This window comes from Panthera pardus, unplaced genomic scaffold (assembly GCF_024362965.1).
Source record: "Panthera pardus isolate Hobbes unplaced genomic scaffold, ASM2436296v1 HiC_scaffold_6, whole genome shotgun sequence".
Classification (NCBI taxonomy): Eukaryota; Metazoa; Chordata; class Mammalia; order Carnivora; family Felidae; genus Panthera; species Panthera pardus.
This window is the reverse complement of record NW_026526991.1, coordinates 83,022,583-83,044,219: the sequence shown is the minus strand read 5'-3', so window position 1 is coordinate 83,044,219 and position 21,637 is coordinate 83,022,583. Positions and strand designations below refer to the sequence as shown.

Below are 21,637 nucleotides of genomic sequence, written 5' to 3'. Positions count from 1 at the left end.
CACTTTCATAAATACTGACAGCAGCAATATTTGAGCTCTGGGTTCAATACTTACTAAAATCCGTTAGATTTAAATAATCCCCAAGAAATAAACAGTATTCAAATATACTTACAGTTTTGAAAATAATATATATTAAGGCATTAGTTTCAATTCATATACTTAACATATAAGAAAGAAATTTGAATTGACCCCAAAGATAAGACACAATACTTTGAAACATGTAATACCTCTGACTTGTAGAGAAATGAGCTCAATCACTTAAACGGTGGTATAGTTATCAATTTGGAGGAAATTCTCTTTTATTTATTATTGTTTTACTTTCTGTTTAATTAATATATTACATATTCAAAAGTTTGCCATATAAAGCCAAATGCTGTATCTTCAAAGAAATTTCCATTTAGTCATTTTGGTAAATCTATTCCTGATCAAAGCAAGGTATATAAATAAATAATGGCTGAAAATGATTTCAAGTAGAATAATTTTCAACCTAATAATTCATAAAGTGAAAAATGGCACTCTCAAAGTGGTAGATTTTAACCCTGCAATACTGAAATTATACAATTATAGAAATCAATTCCTGTTATGACCCCATTAAAAAACAAGCTAAATATAAAAGCAAAATTAAAAAATAAAAAAGTATGATCCTCTATATACTTTAAAATCTGTGAGTAGTAATTCTTTTTAAAAAGCTGCTAACCTACTGATGCTTTCAGAGACACTAGAGGGAGTCCTAGGAACAAATACTCAGCAAATAAAGTTATACAAATCAAGACACTTTAAGAATAATGAAAACTGAATTTTTATTCATTTTAACCACTTCTGTTGAATATTCATATAAACACATTCATATAAGTTATTTATTTCTTGAAAATAAATTTAAACTTTAAAAATTTATCAGCGATATGATTTCTCCTTTACTACACTACAAAAATCTTCTATAATTAATATTTCAAAATAGTAAAATTAATTCAGGGCATTTTCATTTAAGTTACACTTAACTAATTTTCATAACAGATCTAAAAGAAAAATATTGTATTTTTGGAGAAGTAAACACAGGGGCACCTGGCTTGGTCATTTGGGTGTCCAACTCTCAATTTTGGCTCAGGTCATGATCTCACAGTTCGTGGGATTGAGCCCTGCACAGGGCTCTGTGCTGACAGTGTGGAGCCTGCTGGGGATTCTCTCTCTCCCTTTCTCTCTCTGCCCCTCCCACACACATACTTTCTCTCAAAATAAATAAATAAACTTAAAAAAAAAAAAAAAAGTAAACACAGAGCAGGAATGAGAGGCTTGGTCAAGGTTTAAATAAGTAGTTATAGGATGAAAACCAGAATTATTTGGCACCTGAATGGCTTAGTGTGTTGAGCTACCAACTCTTGATTTCAGCTCAAGAGTGGGACTGAGCCCCACGTTCAGCTCCATGCTGAGTGTGGAGCCTGCTTTAGATTCTCTCCCTCTGCCCCTCTTCCCCACTCTAAAATAAAAATAAATAAATAAAAATTAAAAAAAAAAAAAACCCACCAGAATTATCACATGAACAGCAGTGAAAAGTCCAGGGGAAAAAGTCTCCAATAAAACCCCTAAATTGCACTCAATGATGTTCCCCACTTTCTGAAATCATTCATTACTGGCACAACATATGCTTTGCCTTCACCCAAAGGAAAGGAAAAGTGATAAAATATAACTTATCAGCAATACAATCAAGGCTTAATATATATAAATCTTTATGCTAACCTTCTTAACACACAAAATGCAAAAGCTTCCAACGATGTAATAAAGAACCATTATTTTATAATTCACCAACCCTTGGCTAATTTATAATCATAAATGGTTATGAATGGTATGGAATCTTAAAAGAGGATCTAATCCAACTCCCCTACCCTTCACAAATTCCCTTTTATCACATATGCTTATGTAGCCTACTCCATTTCAACTACTTTTATAATGAAGAAAAATGTCAATGGTACTAAAACAGTGAAGCAGATAAAATGAAAAACTATGAGATGGATATAGAGAAGACACATTATAAGTTAAAAACAATACTCAAGGGGCGCCTGGGTGGCTCAGTCGGTTAAGCGTCTGACTTCAGCTCAGGTCACGATCTCATGGTCCGTGAGTTCGAGCCCCACGTCAGGCTCTGGGCTGATGGCTCAGAGCCTGGAGCCTGCTTCCGATTCTGTGTCTCACTCTCTCCCTGCCCCTCCCCATTCATGCTCTGTCTCTGTCTCAAAAATAAATAAAAATGTTAAAAAAAAAAAAAAATACTCCAGTATTTAGGGGACAATGAAAACAGAATGTGATAACATTACCATCTTCTAAGATTCTGACAAATAGTTTAGGTTAATATTGCACTCTTTCTTAATACTGAACTCTTATGTAACTTATTAAAATAGAATAATTGCAATGATTAAGGAAAGGTTACAATTAAAACGGACACTGAATTCCTTTTTTCAATATGGGAACTAGTCATTTTTATACACACATATATAAAGACAAAAAATTATCCCAGTAATTTTGTTTAAACCCATCCATTTTAGGGGCACCTGGGTGGCTCAGTCGGTTAAGCGTCCGACTTCGGCTCAGGTCCTGATCTTGCGGTCCGTGAGTTCGAGCCCCGCGTCAGGCGCTGTGCTGATAGCTCAGAACCTGGAGCCTGCTTCTGATTCTGTGTCTCCCTCTCTCTCTGACCCTCCCACCATTCATGCTCTGTCTCTCTCTGTCTCAAAAATAAACCCATTTGTTTTAGGACTGAGAAAAACAAATTTGTATATATTTATTACTGTCAAATTAATTTTGTAAAAATATTTTTATTTAAAATTTTAAGTATTACCAAGTACACTTTTAAATAAAATGATATCCATGCCCACTGAAAAAAGCAAGGATTCAACTGATCATGCCCACTAATTATTTGACATTTACACTACAGAGTCACAAATTAGAAATCTTGGAAAAGTATATGCCTCCATCTTTGTTTTAAATAAAAATTAAAGTGTAAAACTTACTTTATTCTAAATAGCTCTACTTTTAAAAAAAGTTTTCAAATTGCATTGCAATGTTAAATTTTGCCACAATTTCTAAATTAAGATATTGCTCTATACAATGATACTCAAAGAATATTAAGGGTTCATAAATCTCAATAAAAATTAATGCCAGTCATGCTTTATTTCTTCTGAGTTTAGCAGATTAGTATACCACGTGTCTTTTGGGACTGAGTCTATTATTCAAATGTACATTTTATGCTTTTGGGAGATACACTATTTCAGAACTCAAATCAATATAATAAAAACTACTGAGTGAAATATTTTCTGATCAAGACCAAATTTAATATGGGCTGGTTTAGAAAGGAAACTGAGAAATTCCACTCAGTAAATCCAAATGGGCAGCTACTGTATACGTAAATATGTATATACATAACTTAACGTTGTTAAATTATGGTCCTGCAAAGATTAAAAATACATGATTCTGGCTAAGATTCTACTGTTTGGGAATCAAACATAAAAGAAGTTATTTCAATTTAACATGCAAGTGTGTAACAGTTAAGAACAGTATATTGGAGATTATGCCCATTTAAGGCTATAAAGAAAGATTCTTGGAAAGTAGAGAATCATGAAAAAAGTGTTAGCTAATTAATATGACTATGGATAAGGATACAGGCATTCCAAACAAGAGCAACAGCCAAGACTCAAGGAAAGGTAAGGAATAACATGGTATTTTTTTTACATAGGACAAAACAAACAAAAAACCCTTCAGGCAAGGAATTTTTAGGAATAAGGCCAAAGGTTAGAGGGGTAGGAAGATGTTACAGACATATATGTATAAACTGCTATGAAGTTTGAGATTTTATTCCATACGTAACAGGAAGTCAGTGACTGGACTTAAAAGACAATGACATTTCTTTTAAGTGTATCTCTTTGAATACACTCTTTGAACACACCGTGAATAAAGGCAGGAACAGGTAAACCAAATAAGTTATAACAGTCCCACCAAGAAATGACAGGGGCCTGAACTAATGATGTGATAAAAGTTGGAATGTAACATCAAAGGAAATTGTGGCTGCCTCCAAATGGGGGTGCAAAAGAGGAATATAAGAGTCATCCCAAGACTTTACCCAGGTTTCTTACTTGGGTAAAACAGTGATGGTGCTGCCACCAAGTTAGAGAACACAGGCAGAACAAGTATTTGCTTGCAGAATGTCCAAAAGGAAGAATACACTATAAGAGTGGGCCCTTCCCCACCTTCTGGGCCACTCTACCTTACTACTCTTTACAGTTTCTTTTTTTTTCTTCCTCTCTAGACCCAATGACAAATGTAGTATACAGCTATCAAAACTGCATCAATTATAATACACATTAGATTAAAAATAAGTGTAGTAATGATGGAAACAAACTACCAATTTCTTATCTTTCAATGCTGCCAATCAGAACCCCACACCCTAGGTAGTTCTAAAGTGGTTGTTACTTTATTACCTCTGAAAGACATCTGGTTTCTGCCAAAATTAATATGCCGAACTTACCAGATTACATTACAATGCATTTTTTAATTTTCACACAGCCAGGAGTCTTTTCTTCTTTGTTGATTTTTTTCAATCTGTACTGTCGGATCTCTCTCACCAATGTATAAAAAGCATCCTCCACTCTCTGCATTGTAAAACACAACTTCTTTAAAGTCTGTTTCATTGGTAATTGTAATTTACTGGGACAGCCTTGTGCAAGAAGTTTGAAATTATGACCTTTACTTGAGAATTTCTTTTTAAAACAGACATCAGATTATTTAAAAAAAAAAGTGGGGATGCAGTTTTAAAATATGGGCTTGAATCCTGGTTTGTTCTTTAAAATCATTTTTGTTTTGTAATGGAATTGGAATTTTTTAAAACAATTTAAATTAGTTATTAGGGGAGATCAGGAAAAACCTAGGACCTATATTAGTATTTGTGTATCAACTAATATAATTGTTATAGTTTGCTAGTCATGGAATTAATCAAAGCTTAAACTGAAGTTAGATTTAAATTATTTAACTTAGGAAAAACAAGCATCCCTGCCTCTCTCACCCCTGCCCTATGTAAGGAAGGAGAAAAATGGTACAGAAGAGATATTTAAACACACACACACACACACACACACACACACCCACACACACACACCTCAAAATAAAGTTAGGTCAAGGGACTGGAATCTTGAGTTCTATCTTCAATTAAAACACTGTCCAGACCATTTCTAGGGTCCACAAGTGGATCGGAGATTGGGACTTTTGTAGCTACATTTAAATAAAAATGCTACATGAGGGCCATATACCATAATATGAAAACATCGCGAATTGTTTAAAGTACACACACAGAATAGTAACAGTGCAGTTTGTTTCCTTATTAGAAAGAAGTCTTAAAAATAATTTTTAGAGCACTATCCAATTATATTGGCTTCATACCTTCCATTCTAATTTAAATACTCTACAGGGACAAAAGGGATTTTTGCTTAAGGCTACAGTGATAAAGCTATGACAACAAATCATGTATGGCCATATGGAGGCCAACAAAGTTTTTAATGTCTTTTCCAGTCCAGAAAAGTAAGCAGTAGCCAAAGGGGACAGAGTATTCAGTTAACTGTACTCCTAGTTTATCTAGAAAAACATACCACCAGAGTTGAAGCTTACATCTAAAAGATATACACAAATACTAATCTCCATGCAGTGCAAATTAACTTAAAAGATTAGTATTTGTGTTTATTATTCTAAAAGAAAGTGAAGTATTTAGAAAAACTGGTATATTTTACTACACATTTAATTTTAAGCTTAATCTGTTTTTACTTTAAAAAATTAATTGAGGCGCCTGGGTGGCACAGTCGGTTAAGCGTCCGACTTCAGCCAGGTCACGATCTCGCGGTCCGTGAGTTCGAGCCCCGCGTCAGGCTCTGGGCTGATGGCTCGGAGTCTGGAGCCTGTTTCCGATTCTGTGTCTCCCTCTCTCTCTGCCCCTCCCCCGTTCATGCTCTGTCTCTCTCTCTGTCCCAAAAATAAATTAAAAAAAAAAAATGTTTAAAAAATTAATTACTCACTAAGGGGGATTGGCCTATTTGAACTTTCTGGGATTGGTAACATCAGTCTTTCTATGAACCAAATGTGACAAAATGAACCCAGTACCTAGAAAGCTAATACACATCAAAAATATGATTTATAGTTTTAAGTTCAATCATACACAAAGAATTGGCCATTTAAATATTAGCTGAAGTAAACCAACAACTAAGGCTTAATTTTTGCATGCAGAAGTTATCACACATTCATTGCCTATACTAGTTAAGGAAAAAAAAAGACACCTCAATTCTTTAGGGTATATTAATTTTTATAAATCACAAGAATATATTAAGCACTGCTTCAGTAGAGTTCAATAATTTACCTTTAAAGTAAAACTTTAAAATTCATAAGATTAAGTTTTGTTAAGAAAGAGGCATTTAAATTTGCTGTTTATATATTAAAATGTACATCTCAAGTTATTTATCCCAGGCAGTGACATATTTCTATTCAGCTATCTAATACAAAAATCATTACAGCCCAAGAAAATTTGCATCTCTTTTTAAATGGAATCAATTTACTCAACTAGCTAGCTAAGTCAACTACAAAATAAAAATCTCCAACTGTTTTCTGAAATTATTAAATATGTTGGTACTTTATAAATTAGATAGCCACTTGTGCCTGTATACAAATTTTTAAAAATTTTAAATTTATCATTCTCAAGAGGGTGTATTTTTACTTTTTAAGTCCTTAAAAATTATATATTAGAAATTCTCATTAAATAAGATAAATAACTTAAGGCATTAAAATGACTTGTAAAATATGTAAATTGTAAAGTATGAGCTGGCATTTAAGATATTTTCATAAATGATTCTCTTCCAATTCAAAAATCAATGCAAGAAATTAAAATATAGACATATACGCATAAAAATAAAACAAACCAGGTAAAAGCTCATATTTTTTAAGAATGTAAACTTTTACTTCTGTTTAAAAAAAGTTACAAAGTCGATAGAAAAGTAGTAAAAAAAAAATGCTGGGGAGGGTAGGGGACAGGGTTTTGGTCCCCTACTAATTTAACAGAAGCAAGTTTTGATTGTAACTTATTTCTAAAATCATTTTGAACGTGTCTTACTTTTCAAGTGTGCACATTCCCATCACCAGTACAGGATATATGATTTTTGTTTCCAGCAATGCAGAGAGAGAACTGGAGGCCAATAATTAAAAAGAAGAGATTTCTACCCACCACCAAGAATTCAGTATTAGGGCCTCAGTGGCTAAGATTATTAATAGTGAGAAATAGTTATTCCAGAGTGACTCTGTTCACTTTTTATTTTTACTAATACAAAATTATATTAAATTTTAAAGAGTCAGTTATTTTCTCAGACTTAAATTACTTCTCATTTCTTAATAATATGCCTTAGAATCATACTGACATCAAGAGAACATTATTTATCCTTGTGTGTACCTTAAACCACTGGCACTAGCAAAGAACACTGGTTTCATACCCCAAAATGTGTAGCTAATTTTTAAAGACAAAGTGTAGCTGAATCAGATGTCCAATATCCACTGTGGCTGGCTGCTAATAAGCTCTTAACTGGCACCCAATGATTTATTCTTAAAAATATGGCTCATTGCCACACATACTTACTAAACTTTCAGAACTGAAAATATTTATGTAAAACAGAGTGTACAATATGTATAATTTTTTCTTAAATCAAGAGATTTGACAATAACTTCAGCTCAGCTATTATCTGAAAACACACCTGTGAGATTAAGGAAATAAGTGTATTCCACACCAGAAGTGGAACTGTCAACACACAGGATCACTCTATATCCTGGTGCCTATAATGCTTTCACTGAGCGATTTCATTTTACACAAGTTCCTGCTGAGTGGCTTATTATCAGCAAAAATTCTTGCAAACACTTTCAAGGAAATAACACTTCAAGTACTCTCAGTATAGACAGATGCAAGACTACTAGTTTTATTGGTGGACAGGCATGGGAGAAACTAGATGTATCCTAAAAAACAATTCTGTATTGCTTATTTTTCAAGAAACCTTGCTAAACTATAGTCCATCTCAGGTACTACTGAAATGCAGCAAAACCACTACATAGGAGGTTATGCATGGAGCACAGCAGGTGCTCAGTAACTGTTTTATTTTTAACTTGTAAAAAGTTAAAGTTCAAGATATTTATCTCACGTACACAAACTCAACTACAAACTATTAAAGAGAAATATGCCACATAAGGAGTTCCTTATTTGGTTTGCTTTAAAACAATTTGATCAAAAGTTTTCTTTAATGGAGGTCTTCTCACAACTAATTTTAAGTGTCTAGAAATTAACAACAAAAGCCAGAAATTAATCACTCAACATTTTTAAGTTTGTAAAACTAATTTTCCCATTATACTCAAATTGAGACCTCCAGAAAGCAAAAAAGCTGAATCAGGGGTAGCAGATATGCTAAGAATTCTGCTTCTGTCATCCACTTTACTGAATACTCCCCAATTCTGATTTTAGCAGACTGGAAAACACACATCTGATTACCATGGTGTCAATGTTTTGGTTTCAACAGTCTTTGCCAACACTGCATCTACTGCCCAATGAGGCCAGAAAAATCTGGCAATTACTAAACTACCCAGATAAATGTGAACTAGGGGTAGCAGTATTTATATACTAGGAACATAGGGACCACATAAAGCATACTAGCAGAAGATAAAAATTATGCTGGCCTTTCAGATGTAGACGAAAATATTGTAAAAAAAATATATAGAATTCATTATATTCTAGCCTATATGATGGGCTTTTTAAATTACAAAGTAATTTATTTCATAAGATACACAGTCTGCAATCCTGTCTTAAAAAGTACTAGAGTAAAACTCCTATTTCCCTTTCACAGAATATGTAAGTTTTATTTTAAAATTACTAATGTTAGCCTGTAAATTTCAAGTCAAAAGTCTGACCTAACTTCTAGCATCTAATCAAACAATACAGTTCCCCAGAGAATCAGGGATCAGCACACTACAGCCTGCAAGCCAAATGCAGCCATAGCCTATTTCTTGTACTGGCCACAGCTAAGAATTATTTTTTGCATTTTTAAAGGGTTATAAGAAAAAAAATTGCAACAGATACCACTTGTGGCCTCCAAAGCTTAAAATAACTTATCTAGTCCTTCTAAATGAATGTCTTATTCCTATTAACTTGACTTATAATTGTTTGGTGTTTGTGTTTTAGGTTCATGCTCAAGACTAAAACTTAGGGCATGAAACAAACAGCTGCTGATAAAATGCAACAAGAGTATACGTAATTATTTTGTTCAAAACAGCAAATAAATAATAGCAGATGAGTAACAAAATACTCTGCAGAAAACAGGGATTCAAATTTTCACAGAAACTGGAAATACAAATTTTTAAAATTTTTATATATTTTATAACCTCCACAATTACTTGGAATAGCTCTTTAAAGTCTTTCAAAAGCATGCAAATATCAAATTAATTTCAGCAGAGGAAGATTAATAAATTTTTGAAAGGCAAATCAACAAGTCCATGAAATAAAAAGAAGTCAAAGATCAAAAACTAAAATATCTAAGTTATAGTTTAGCAACATAAATTATATAAAGATATGATAGGTTATAAATATACGAAAAGCTGAATGTTAGAGGAAATAAAGTACTACAAGTATGCCTTTATATTACTCTGTATTTTAATTAGACAATCTCTATATAAATATCTACAAAGCAAATTTAAATTAATCCACTTCCATATCATATATACTACATTCACCTTCCCTACCTCCCCCCATAAGAAAACTTATAAAAAAAACCCTACAAATCTACTTTAAAAGGAATCCAGGTAATTTTCGGATTAATTATGAATGCTGTGGTCTAGCAAAGCATTAACATCAAACACTAAGAACAAACTAGTACTTCTTACGTAGTAACCATACATGACACACAGCTAAAAGGCTCTTATCATTGAGAAGCAGAGGGCAACATTGTTGAAATAACAAGATGACTCCCTTTTACCGTGTTCTGTGTTGTCGCCTACCCCAAGTGTGGTCCACATACCAAATATCAGCATCACCTGAGAGCCTGTTAGAAATGCAGGATCACAGGTCCCAACCTGAACCCACGGATTAGAATCTGGATTTGAATAAGAAGCCCGGTCAATTCATATGCATTATTAAAGTATGAGCAGCCCTGCTCTATTTGCAAACCTTTATAACATTAGGCAATAATCTCAGATTTTTTTTTTGTAAAGTGTGAACTAAAATATTAACTAATGTTGTCTAAAAAGTATCTTTTAAAAGTTACAAATAATGCAAGTTAATAAAATGTTAATGGTATGATTTAGTAGTAGACAGTATGTTTACAAACGTTTTCAATAACATTCCTTCAATTTTACATTTGCAAAATATGTTTGAGTACTTCCTCTATAAGGGAAATCAAGAAGTCTGGTTAGAGAAGATCAGTAAAAAGAAGACAGAAACCAAACTCTTCCCAGTCCTTGGGACCCGGGAATAGATTTGAATGAAATCTTAACTCCTCTGAAATAAAGTGAAGTGCTGTATACCAACTTCTTTCTTGAACCTATAAGTCAGGTTTTAGAATGAGATATTTATACTATAATCAAACCATAGAAATTCAGCTTTTAATCCTCCCAAAAAACTTAAAATAGAATTGTTTTTTCAGTGTGTATAAATCTGTAGTACAGTACATAAGCTTTTCCACTAGGAAAACAGACATACACACTAGCTGAATAATGGTTTACTTGAAAATATTTACACCTTTACAAAATTGAGTGAAAGTTTTCCAATACCTGTTTTTATAAGTTTAACCTGTTTTATATGTAATGAGTTGTTCATCAATTTTCTTAACTCCTAGCATTACAGAAGTTAAATTCCACAAAACTGTTTTTCTGGGTTCACAGATACATGTAACCAGCAAAACCCAAAATAAACGTTCATCTTGTATGGAACATAAATTGATCAATTTATTAGTATATGAAAATTATATTCCATCATATCCTTATGTATTCCTTTCTAGAATTTTTTTTCTGTATGTTAAACTCTCATTTCACACAAATAGGTTACATAATGTACCTGAAATTATTTTATTTCACTTAGAGAAAAAGTTACTTTTAAAAATGAAGATAATTTTTGAAAAAATTCAGGGTCAATCTGGCATTAATTTTTCTCAGAGCAACAGAGCAAATGAATAACTGAGAATTTCCATTTACTTTCTAAATATCCTCTTGCTTTAATAAAAACTTTCTCCAAAAATAAATATATCCTTAAAAAAAGTCTACAGAAGTAAAATTCTTCAAAGACAACAAAATTTAATCTAGAAACACATGACCTAATACTCTTCAAAACACTTCTAAAATAGGAAACTCAGTATTTGTTCCCCTGTTCTTTGACTTTATAAATATAACAGTTAAAAAAAATTCCCACATTTCTTGAATACTGAATGTAAGATGTGCTGAGTTTAAGAGAAATGTTCAATGTGGAAAGAAACCAAAGCCAAAAGTAATACCATGGACACTGGATTAAGAAATGCTGCCCTTTCATACCCTTAAAAGAACATTTACCAAGTAAACATTTTTTTTTTTCCTATTTTAGCATAACGGAAAGAAAAAAACTAAATTATATTAAATAATATAACAGTTATGCTATCAGGCATGTATATTTATCAATGCTCTTGCCCTCCTGCCCTCAAAATGATGTTACTAGAATATACGTTAGCAAATTATGATTAATGATTAAAGTTATCTGATATAGTTTGCAGAGAATAGATATTGAGTACTATATTGATTACTATATTACATATTGATTACAATTTCACTTACCTGTCTTGTCTTTGCTGATGTTTCAATAAAAGGAATTCCATAACTTCTTGCTAAGTCCTGAGCCTGTTTCGTATCTACTGTTCTAGAAGGCAAATCACATTTATTTCCTACTAGGACCATAGGTACATCTTCAGAGTCTTTAACTCTTTTTATTTGTTCTCTGGGGAGGAAAAAAAAAGTTACAGTGGAGACATTAGTAACAAAAAAAAATCTTTCAAAAATTGTCCATAATTTTCTTATAAAAATATGGCTGAAAGAAGACATTTAACGTAATTCCTAGTTTCCACCACACCAAATTTTCCTTGCTTCTTCATCTAGTTATTTTTTTTTCTCCATTTTAAACAGAGAATTTCTGTGTCTCTTAAAAGATAAAATATCCAGAAATATAGGAAAACTACAATCTAATAGGTTCAAACGCAGGTAGGTCACAATGATAAAACAGAAAATATTGAAAAATTTTAAGCCAAAGAAGTGCTATACCTAATTTTTAAAATTATAACCTTAGAAACATATCCTGTATATGTTATTAAATGTATATGTACAGAATTTAAAATGTTTATACAAAAACATAATTTACGATACTGACCTAATCGTCACATACCTTTCTCAAAAAAGAGACCACCAAGGTGGAAAGGTTCTGATTTCTATGTGGACAACATTGATGTTACTATACTGTTTATTCTGTTAAAAGTCCTTCTAAGGTTTTTTGGTTTTTTGTTTTTTTTGTTTTTTTTTTCCCAAGAAGGTGTGCATAAACTTTAAATTTGGGGTAAAATTATATTCCTTCACAATTTTGGGTTAATTTCAAAGATACAGCATGGAGGAAGAAGCAAGACAACAGAGTTAGAACTGGTTCAGATTCCCAGTTCCTCTCCTCATTAGCTAAGTAAACTTTATAGCTTAACAAACATATTGACACCTATTTACTATTCTACAAAAACATTGTCACTCACTCAAATTTCTTTTTCTCTATTACCAGACTACAAGGAAAACATGCTGTAAGAAATGTATTAGGTAAAATGTTAAACCTCTTAACTGGGCTAACTCACTGTTATAAAACATAGCTAATGAATGGGATGTTTAATATGCACTTTTTTGAAAACTGGACATCCTCAAAGCAATAGAATATAAACTATATTTAATGCAATGATTCTTTTAAAGAAGTCAATTTAATGCAGATTTGTCAGATTCTTTATGAAGTGTAATTTTTCTAGTATTTTAATCTTTCACTGCTTCAGTTTGTTTTTCTTAACTATCTAAAGCCAATGTTTATCCAATTCCAAGAAATTCTACACCAAATATACTCAATTATTTTTAAGGCTATTTGAGTGGTACCACCTCAATTACCTTTTCGTATTTTTGTTGATGGTTTTCATTTTTATCATGGCTCTACCTTAAGGCCCTGTGACCCTAGTGTACAGTGATTAAGAGCACAGGTTTTGAAGTCAAACAAGCCTAAGTTTCAATTCCAGCACTGCCATCTACGCAATCTGGAACAAGTTATTCAACTGCTCTAATCCTCAAGAACTTCATTTGTAAAACAGGGATATAATGCCTACCTCATTATTATTTTAAAATTCAAATTAGATAATTTGCGGATGGTAGTCAGCAAAGACTCAGGAAATGAAGGATATAATTACTCCTCAATGTCATTTTATTATCAATTTAAACCCACCTATAGTGGTGAATATCTTCAAATGATTTAGTATTATTTATGGCAAATACACAAAGAAAGCCCTCCCCAGTCCTCATGTACTGGTCCCTCATTGCACTGTACTCCTCTTGACCTGCTGTGTCGAGAATATCCAAGAGACAGGTTTCTCCATCAATTACTACTTGTTTCCTGTAGGAATCCTGAGAAGGGAGAAACACAGTCTGGATTATTATGGTGCACCTTTTACTTTTAAAAAGGTGTTATGCACAACTCAACAACAAAAAGACAACCCAATTCAAAACTGGGCAAAGGGCCCTGAATAGGCATTCCTCAGAAGAATAAACATCAATGGCCATTACACACATGAAAAGATGCTCAACACATCATTATAGAAATGCAAATCAAAACCACAAGGAGCTACCATTTCACACCCATTAGGATGGCTATTATTTTTTTTAACTTTATTTATTTTCAGAGAATGAGAGAGCATGAGCAGGGGAGGGGCAAAGAGAGAGGGAGAAAGAGAATCCTAAGCAGGCTCCACACTGTCAGTGAACAGCCTGATGTGGGGTTTGATCCCATGAACCAAACCGTGAGATCATGACCTGAGCCAAAATCAAGAGTTAGATACCACCCAGGATGGTTATTATTTAAAAAAAAAAAAAAAAGGAAAACAAGTGTTAGCAAGGATGTGGAGAAACTGGAAACTTTATACATTGCTGGTAGGAATGGAAAATGGTGAAGCCACTGTGGAAAATAGTTTGGCAGTTCCTCAACAAGTTTAACAGAATTACCATATGATCCATCAATTCTGCTTCTACATATATAACCAAAAGAATTAAAGCAGGAAATCAAACAGATACTTGTATGCCAATGTTCATCACAGCATTATTTACAATAGTCAAAACGTAGAATATATACACAGTGGAATTTTATTCAGCCATAAAAAGAAATGAAATTCTGATATATGTTACAATATAAAAGAAACTTGCAAAACATTGTGTTAAGTGAAATAAGCCACACAAAAAGGCAAATATCTATGATTCCACTTACATGAGATAACTAAAATAGGTAAAGTCACAGAGACAAAGAGTAGAATAGAGGTTATACCAGACACGGAGAGAGGGGATTTTATTGTTTAATGGGCACAGAGTCTCAGTTTGGGATGATGAAAAACTTCTGGAAATAGAGCTAATGGCTGCTCAACATTGTGAATTTACTTAATGACACTGAATTGTACATTCAAGAATGGCTGCAATGATATATAAAATATATATTATATATAAGATACATACACCATACCACAATTTAAAAAAAAGATTTATAAAAAAGTGTTATACAGAGATTCAACAATGCAAGTATTCATATTATTAACAAAATGACCCGAATATTCTATTATTTTTTTTAATGTTTATTTTTGAGAGGGAGAGAGAGAGAGAGAGAGAGAAACAGGACAGAGTGTGAACGGGGGAGGGGCAGCGAGAGAGGGAGACACAGAATTCGAAGCAAGCTCCAGGCTCTGAGCTGTCAGCACAGAGCCCGCTGTCAGCACAGAGCCCGACGCGGGGCTCGAACTCACAAACCGCGAGAGCATGACCTGAGCTGAAGTCGGATGCTTAACTGACTGAGCCACCCAGGTGCCCCCCCACAATGCTCTATTAGAGAAAATAATTATTATAGAAATGGGAGAGCTCTACCAACTCTGTTATTCAGGATGATGTAGAATGGCAAAAAAATCAATTTACAAATAATTGTCACGCATTTATTTACTTAGCAGTCAAAAGAATACATAAGAGCAAGGTCAGTACTGAGGATTTTGATGCACTTATCCATTTCTGAAATCCTGGAAACATCTAACAGCCAGATAGATACTATGATAACTCTAGAGAGCATGACTGCTTTATCTGCAAATTCTGTGGGGCCTCTATTAAAAGGGGCATCAAGAAAGGGAGGGAGAAAGATGAATATCTTAAAGAGATTTTGCAACTCTAAGACTGAATAAAGGAAAGGGAGTAGATAACATTATAGAATATTAAAATGAAAATTTTATTTTCCTCTGACTTTTGATTAATACTTAAGACTTCATGTACTCTCTGCCAAAATAGGACTAAAAAAAAAAAAGGGAAAGGGACGGTGCAAGGTGAAGTCATGGAATAAGAGGGAGGGCTGAAAATAGGTATAAAGTGTAAACCAAGGACTTATTGTTTCTTATTGTTCCACATGTGGACTATAGTATTAAAGTGCCCTTAGTTCATGAATTACTACATAGACCATTCTATCATTAAAGAAAAAGAATGGTCATTAAAAATCATGTTTTTGGTAAAATATTTGAAAATTCTTTATAGAACACAAAGATATACATGTGTAGCATGATCCCAAATATATGAATATATCTATATAAATGTATCTGTATGTATTATTTTAAAACTGGTGATATATACACCAAAATGTTAAAAGGCTATGCTTTTGATAAAGAAATACCTGTCTTTTTTTTTGGAACTAGATGCTACATTAAACATATTCCTTTCTATGACTTTTAATTTTTTCTTAATGCATTGAAATCTTTTAAGTTTATTTGTTTATTTTGAGAGAGAGAGAAAGAGACAGCACGAGTGGGGGAGGGCAGAGAGAAAGAGGGTGAGAGAGAATCCCAAGCAGGCTCCATGCTGTTAGTGGGGCTCATGAACCGTGAGATCATGACCTGAGCTGAAAAACCAAGAGTCAGATGCTTAACCAGATGAGGCACCCCTATGACTTTTAATTTAAAATTTTTTTTAATGTTTATTTATTTTTGAGAGAGACAGACAGTGAGTGGGGGAAGGGCAGAGAGAGAGGGAAACACAGAATCCAAAACAGGCTCTAGGCTCTGAGCTGCCAGCAGAGCCTGACGCAGGGCTCAAACTCACAAACCGTGAGATCATGACCTGAGCTGAAGTTGGACGCCCAACCGACTGAGCCACCCAGGCACCCCCAACCTTTTTTGTTTTTTAATTTTTTTTTTCCCTATGACTTTCAATTTTAAAAGTGTGAAAGACTACCATATTAGACTATGATGTCATGGTTATCTTTTAAAGTAACTGTATTTTCCAAATTGTCTATAATAAAATGAATTATCTCTTCAGAGAGAAAAAAAGGAGGGGTATCAATTTTTTTTTAATGTTTTTTTTTTTTTTTAATTTATTTTTGACAAGGAGAGAGAGAGAGAGAGACAGAGCATGAGTGGGGGAGGGTCAGAGAGAGAGGGAGACACAGAATCCGAAGCAGGCTCCAGGCTCCAAGCTGTCAGCACAGAGCCCGACGCGGGGCTCGAACCGATGGACCGCGAGATCATGACCTGAGCCAAAGTCAGACATTCAACCGACTGAGCCACCCAGGCGCCCCCCGCTTTTTTTTTAAATGTTTATTTTTGAGAGACAGAGAGCATGAGCAGGAGAGGAACAGAGAGAGGGGGAGACAAAGAATCCAAAGCAGGCTCCAGGCTCTGAGCTGTCAGGACAAAGCCTGTCGTGGGGCTTGAACCCACAAACTGTGAGATCATGACCTGAGCTGATGGACACTTAACTGACTAAGCCACCCAGGTGCCCAGGATGGGTATTGATTTTCTAAAAAAGAAGCTTCTTACTAAAGATTTGAACATCTGGTTGGATTTTTTAAGCCTATTCCCTTAACTAAGTACTTGAAAGAACTCCTGTATATTATAAATTGAAAACCAGTATTTTTGAAGTGTGATAAAAGAGCAGGAATTGAGAGTAAAGTACAGTGTCTTAGTCAATCCGTTCATTACCCAGGTGTAGCTACAGATGAAAGACTTTCCTTGCCTATTGCTATCACCTCACATTCTACACTTACCAATTCTAACTTAGGTTAACCTTAGAGTTGAAAGTTTCCTTAGTCTTCACATCTAAAAATTTCTATCAATAATAAAGTTAAGGACCATAGTTTTCTGGAGCCACCAAAGTCTATACCTAAGGTGTGGCTGGGGGATTACTCACCATCTGTCCACATAGAATTCCTCCAAGATGTACCTCAGTGATTCCCATCTATAAATTTTTTAATCATTTTGCATTTTTGATGAATACTCCATCAAAGGGACCAAGAAACTGGAAAAGCAGTCCCTATTCACTGATGTATTTCATTCCCATTATCTTTTCCCTTCTAAACCCTAACAAAATTGCCAGCAAAGTTAGGAGTCACATTTAGTTATTGAAAAAAGTAATCTACAACCTACTTATGTGCAATGGAGTAGAATATCCTGAGTAGAAATAATAGATTTAGGTTAGAAATTCAGTATTTCCAAAGCTAATTTTAACTACAGTCATCCTTAGAAGTGTAATCAGTCACTGAGCTATATAAAAAGGCAGTGCAACTTGGAAGAAGCTTAAGAACAAAGTGTTAAATGATGAAGTATGCAGACAAAGCAGAAAGCAAGCAAAAATAATATATAAATACTAAAGATTTTGTTCTAACTTCAGGTTAGCCATAAGAAAAGAAATATATGGAGGTAGAAAAAATTTACATTAATGTAGACTCTTTCCCAAGATTAGAGTCTAAGGGTTCAGCAAACTACTGGCCCACAGGCCAAATTCTGCCTGTTTTTTCATGGCCCACCAGCTAAGAATAGTTTTTATGCTTTTAAATGGTTATTAAAAAAAAAAAAAAAGCAAAGATTATGCGACAAAGACCAATGTGACCCTTCAGAGAAAAGTTTACCAACCCCTGCTCTAAGCTAATAAAATAACTTCACAAATCTGAAGTGTTCTCAACTAATATTATTTGTTCTTTTCATCTATAAAAAAAAATCACCACTTTGAAAAAGTACAAGTTATCAAAGCCTAACCAATTTAAAAACATAGGTTCTATAATGAAACCAGTTAAAAATGAAGCAAGAGAAAGATCAAGACTTTACTTTTTTCAAAATTTTTACTTTTTTTTTTAAGTTTTATTTATTTATTTTGAGAGAGAGAAAGAACATGCAGGAGCAGGGCGAGGGCAGACAAAGAGGGAAAGAGAGAATCCCAAGCAGGCTCTGCGCTATCAGCACAGAGCCTGATGAGGGGCTCGATCCCAAGAACTACGAGATCATGACCTAAGCCAAAACCAAGAGCCAGATGCTTAACCAACTGAGCCACCCTGGCACCCCTACTTTTTTGTTTTTAAAGTAAGCTCTATGTCCAGTGTGGGGCTCAAACTCATGGCCCTGCTGAGATCAAGGGTCCCATGCTCTACCAACTGACCCAGCCAGGTGCCAGAAGACTTTACATTTTTCATGAGTATTATTTCCAGCCTTTCAAAGAGAATAAACTTTCGTATCAGGTACATACGTTACTAACATCCTTTGCAAATGAGGATAAAGCCACTTAAATTAATTCAACATAATAAAATGAACGAAAGTTATTCCATATATTTCCCTTCACTCCTGGCCAAAGTGCTATTTTTTAATTTACTGAAATACTGAAATACTAAATGAAATCTACCATGCCGGAAAAAGTTAATCGTAGATAGTAGTTAATCGTAGTTATCTGACGATAACAATAAACAGGCACAATCCTTTTGAAAAGCAATTACGATATTTACCAAGAGCTATATAAATGTTCAAAGCCTTTGACAAAATAATACCCCTTCTGGTAAATGTGCTAAGGAAAAAGGGTTTATTTATTTTTTTTTAATGACAGTGAAAATAGACATATACCTAAAATGGCATCCTAAGATGTCTTACAAAGAAAGATTACATAGGCATTTAATACTGACTCACAACCTTATGCCATTTATCTGTTTTCAAAATATACTTCAAATCCAAGCATCGACCACCACCACTACCATCCCCTTAGTCCATTGCAACTATTTGGTCTCATGCAATTTCTTACAACTGCTTCCTAGCAGGGATCCCTATTGTTACTCTTAAGATATGTTCTCCACAGAGCAGCTAGTGATCGTTTTTAAATGTCAGCTAAATCATGTCACTTGCTTGCTTAAAGTCTTCTAATAGTATCCCTTCCTTTTTAAAAATAAAATCCAAAGGGCTTACCACTTCTTCAGCACCTCTGTATTTCCTTCACAGCATGTATTATAATTTGTAACTATGTTTTTTTGTTTTGTTTTTTTGTGTTTTTTTTTTTTGGTGTAATTGTTTAATTACTATCTATATACCATCCATAATGGTTGGGGCACACATCTGCTCTGCTCACCACTATACACCTCATGTGTAAAGTCTTGAATACAGTGGGTAATCAGTACTGTCTGTTAAATAAATGAATGAATCCATTCAATGTAAATAAATACACACACTATAACACAGTCTTCTACAAATAAGCACAAGTTTAAGATACTGTAAATTATATTAGAACAATGAAGTTGTAAATTTTAAAATTATATCAAGACTCTTAATAAATGTATTCAAGCAACTTTCATGTAATATGAAAGCTTTAATGTAAAAATATAAACAAAACAATATATAAGAAAGATTTAAAAACATTTATGGGAGGGAAGAGAGTAAGACTACAGAGATCACAGGGGCCTTTAACTGTATTCAGTTTTGTATCTTGAAAAAGAAAAAGGATCTACACCAAATGTGGCAGAATGTTAAGATATGAAAAAGCTGGTTGGTGCATACATTGTGTTCAGTATCAAATTTTCCATACAACATTAAGAGTGTACCAGCTTCATCATCACTCACTAACAATAGATTTTATACTTTTATTTTTCTTTGAATTTCTGTCCGTTTATTAAGCTAAAAATTCTTACTGTTTTAATATCCATTTCTTTGAGGACTAATAATGTTATATAGGATTTTTTTCATATTTCCATATTTACTCCCATCACATGTGTCCTTTGCCTACTTGGAATTTTCATCTTTTTTTTTGCACTGACTTACATAATTTTTTAAAAGTGTTTTCAAGTTTGTTAAAACACCTTTAAATGCTGTTTTATGCATAGAAATTTATCTGTAGAACCATTAGAGGAATTTGACAATTAAGACTAAATCATTCAAGATGAAATAAACTCATGGACCAAGACATCACTCTGTCAATTTTCTATTATAATTAATAGTAACCAAGTTACTCAGTATGTTCACCTTTTAACACACTCAATTTAGTTTTCCAACTCAGGCAGTGAACCCCTGACATGGGAAGACACCAGAGTAAACAACAACAAAACAGTATTCAGATACTGTGATAAGCATATTATAATCATTAACCCATTTAATCTCCTTCTTCATGCTGCTGATTCCATCAGATGCTCTTGTAAACATGAACAGGACTGCTGAAAATGTGAGCTAAAGTATTATTTGGGGATTTACTTTTGAATTTTTTTTTTTAACCTTTATTTATGAGACAGAGAGAGACAGAGCATGAATGGGGGAGGGTCAGAGAGAGGGAGACACAGAATCTGAAACAGACTCCAGGCTCTGAGCTGTCAGCACAGAGCCCGACGCGGGGCTCGAACCCACAGACCACGAGATCACGACCTGAGCTGAAGTCGGACGCTTAACCGACTGAGCCACCCAGGCGCCCCTTCAAATGTTTAATAAGGTTTTCTTAATGCGTTAAGTACCATAAATACTTTTCACATACTACTAAATAACATCTATAGGAAAAAATGAGAAACTCACTTTTACTCCTTTAATGCTCAAGTATTTTGCTACTCTTCCAAAAGATTATTTGCATCCATCATAGAATAATGTGGTCCACGCTACTGGTTATAAGCCATCAAAGATTGTTATAGAAAGCTAGTTCTCAAAGACAGCTAAAATCCTGTATAACTGCCTAATATGTTGGAATTATAGTAGGGAAGAAACATGGAATTTGAGAGATATAAACACAGGCTTATGAGCTCATTCCCACCTACCCACTTGAGTCTCTCTTGCATCATAGGAACACTTACAAAAATATCTAGTAAGTATCATATATTATGCCAGGAATTCTAAAGTTTTGGACCTCAAAGAGCTAGGACTGCTAGAAGAGATATGATATACAGATAATTAAAACTCCGTGAAATAAATGCAATGCCATGTGCTGGACAAAGCACAATGGTGGCACACAGGAAGAAGAGATCAACTCTGCTTGTATGAATTAAGAAAGACCAGCGGCTCCAGGCAGCAAGGAGCAAAGAGAATGCATAGAAACATCAAACACTATGTTG

The 21,637-nt window shown here is 33.8% G+C and overlaps 1 protein-coding gene across 4 annotated transcripts in view; it reads right to left on the bottom strand.

The window, feature by feature from the left end:
* The window catches only part of KRAS (KRAS proto-oncogene, GTPase), a 40,877-nt gene that overhangs the window by 4,908 nt on the left and 14,332 nt on the right, over positions 1-21,637 (bottom strand). For 2 of the 4 annotated variants that reach the window (XM_019452247.2, XM_019452245.2), the window contains exons 3-5: positions 13,520-13,698; positions 11,845-12,004; positions 4,514-4,637 (exon numbers count right to left, since the gene is read on the bottom strand). In XM_019452247.2, the coding sequence (XP_019307792.1) occupies positions 4,518-4,637; positions 11,845-12,004; positions 13,520-13,698 (459 nt within the window). In that variant the 3' untranslated portion in view covers positions 4,514-4,517. Of the gene's footprint in view, positions 1-4,431; positions 4,433-4,513; positions 4,638-11,844; positions 12,005-13,519; positions 13,699-21,637 lie in introns of all 4 variants that reach the window. The other 2 variants (XM_019452248.2, XM_019452246.2) reach the window with 2 other exon arrangements.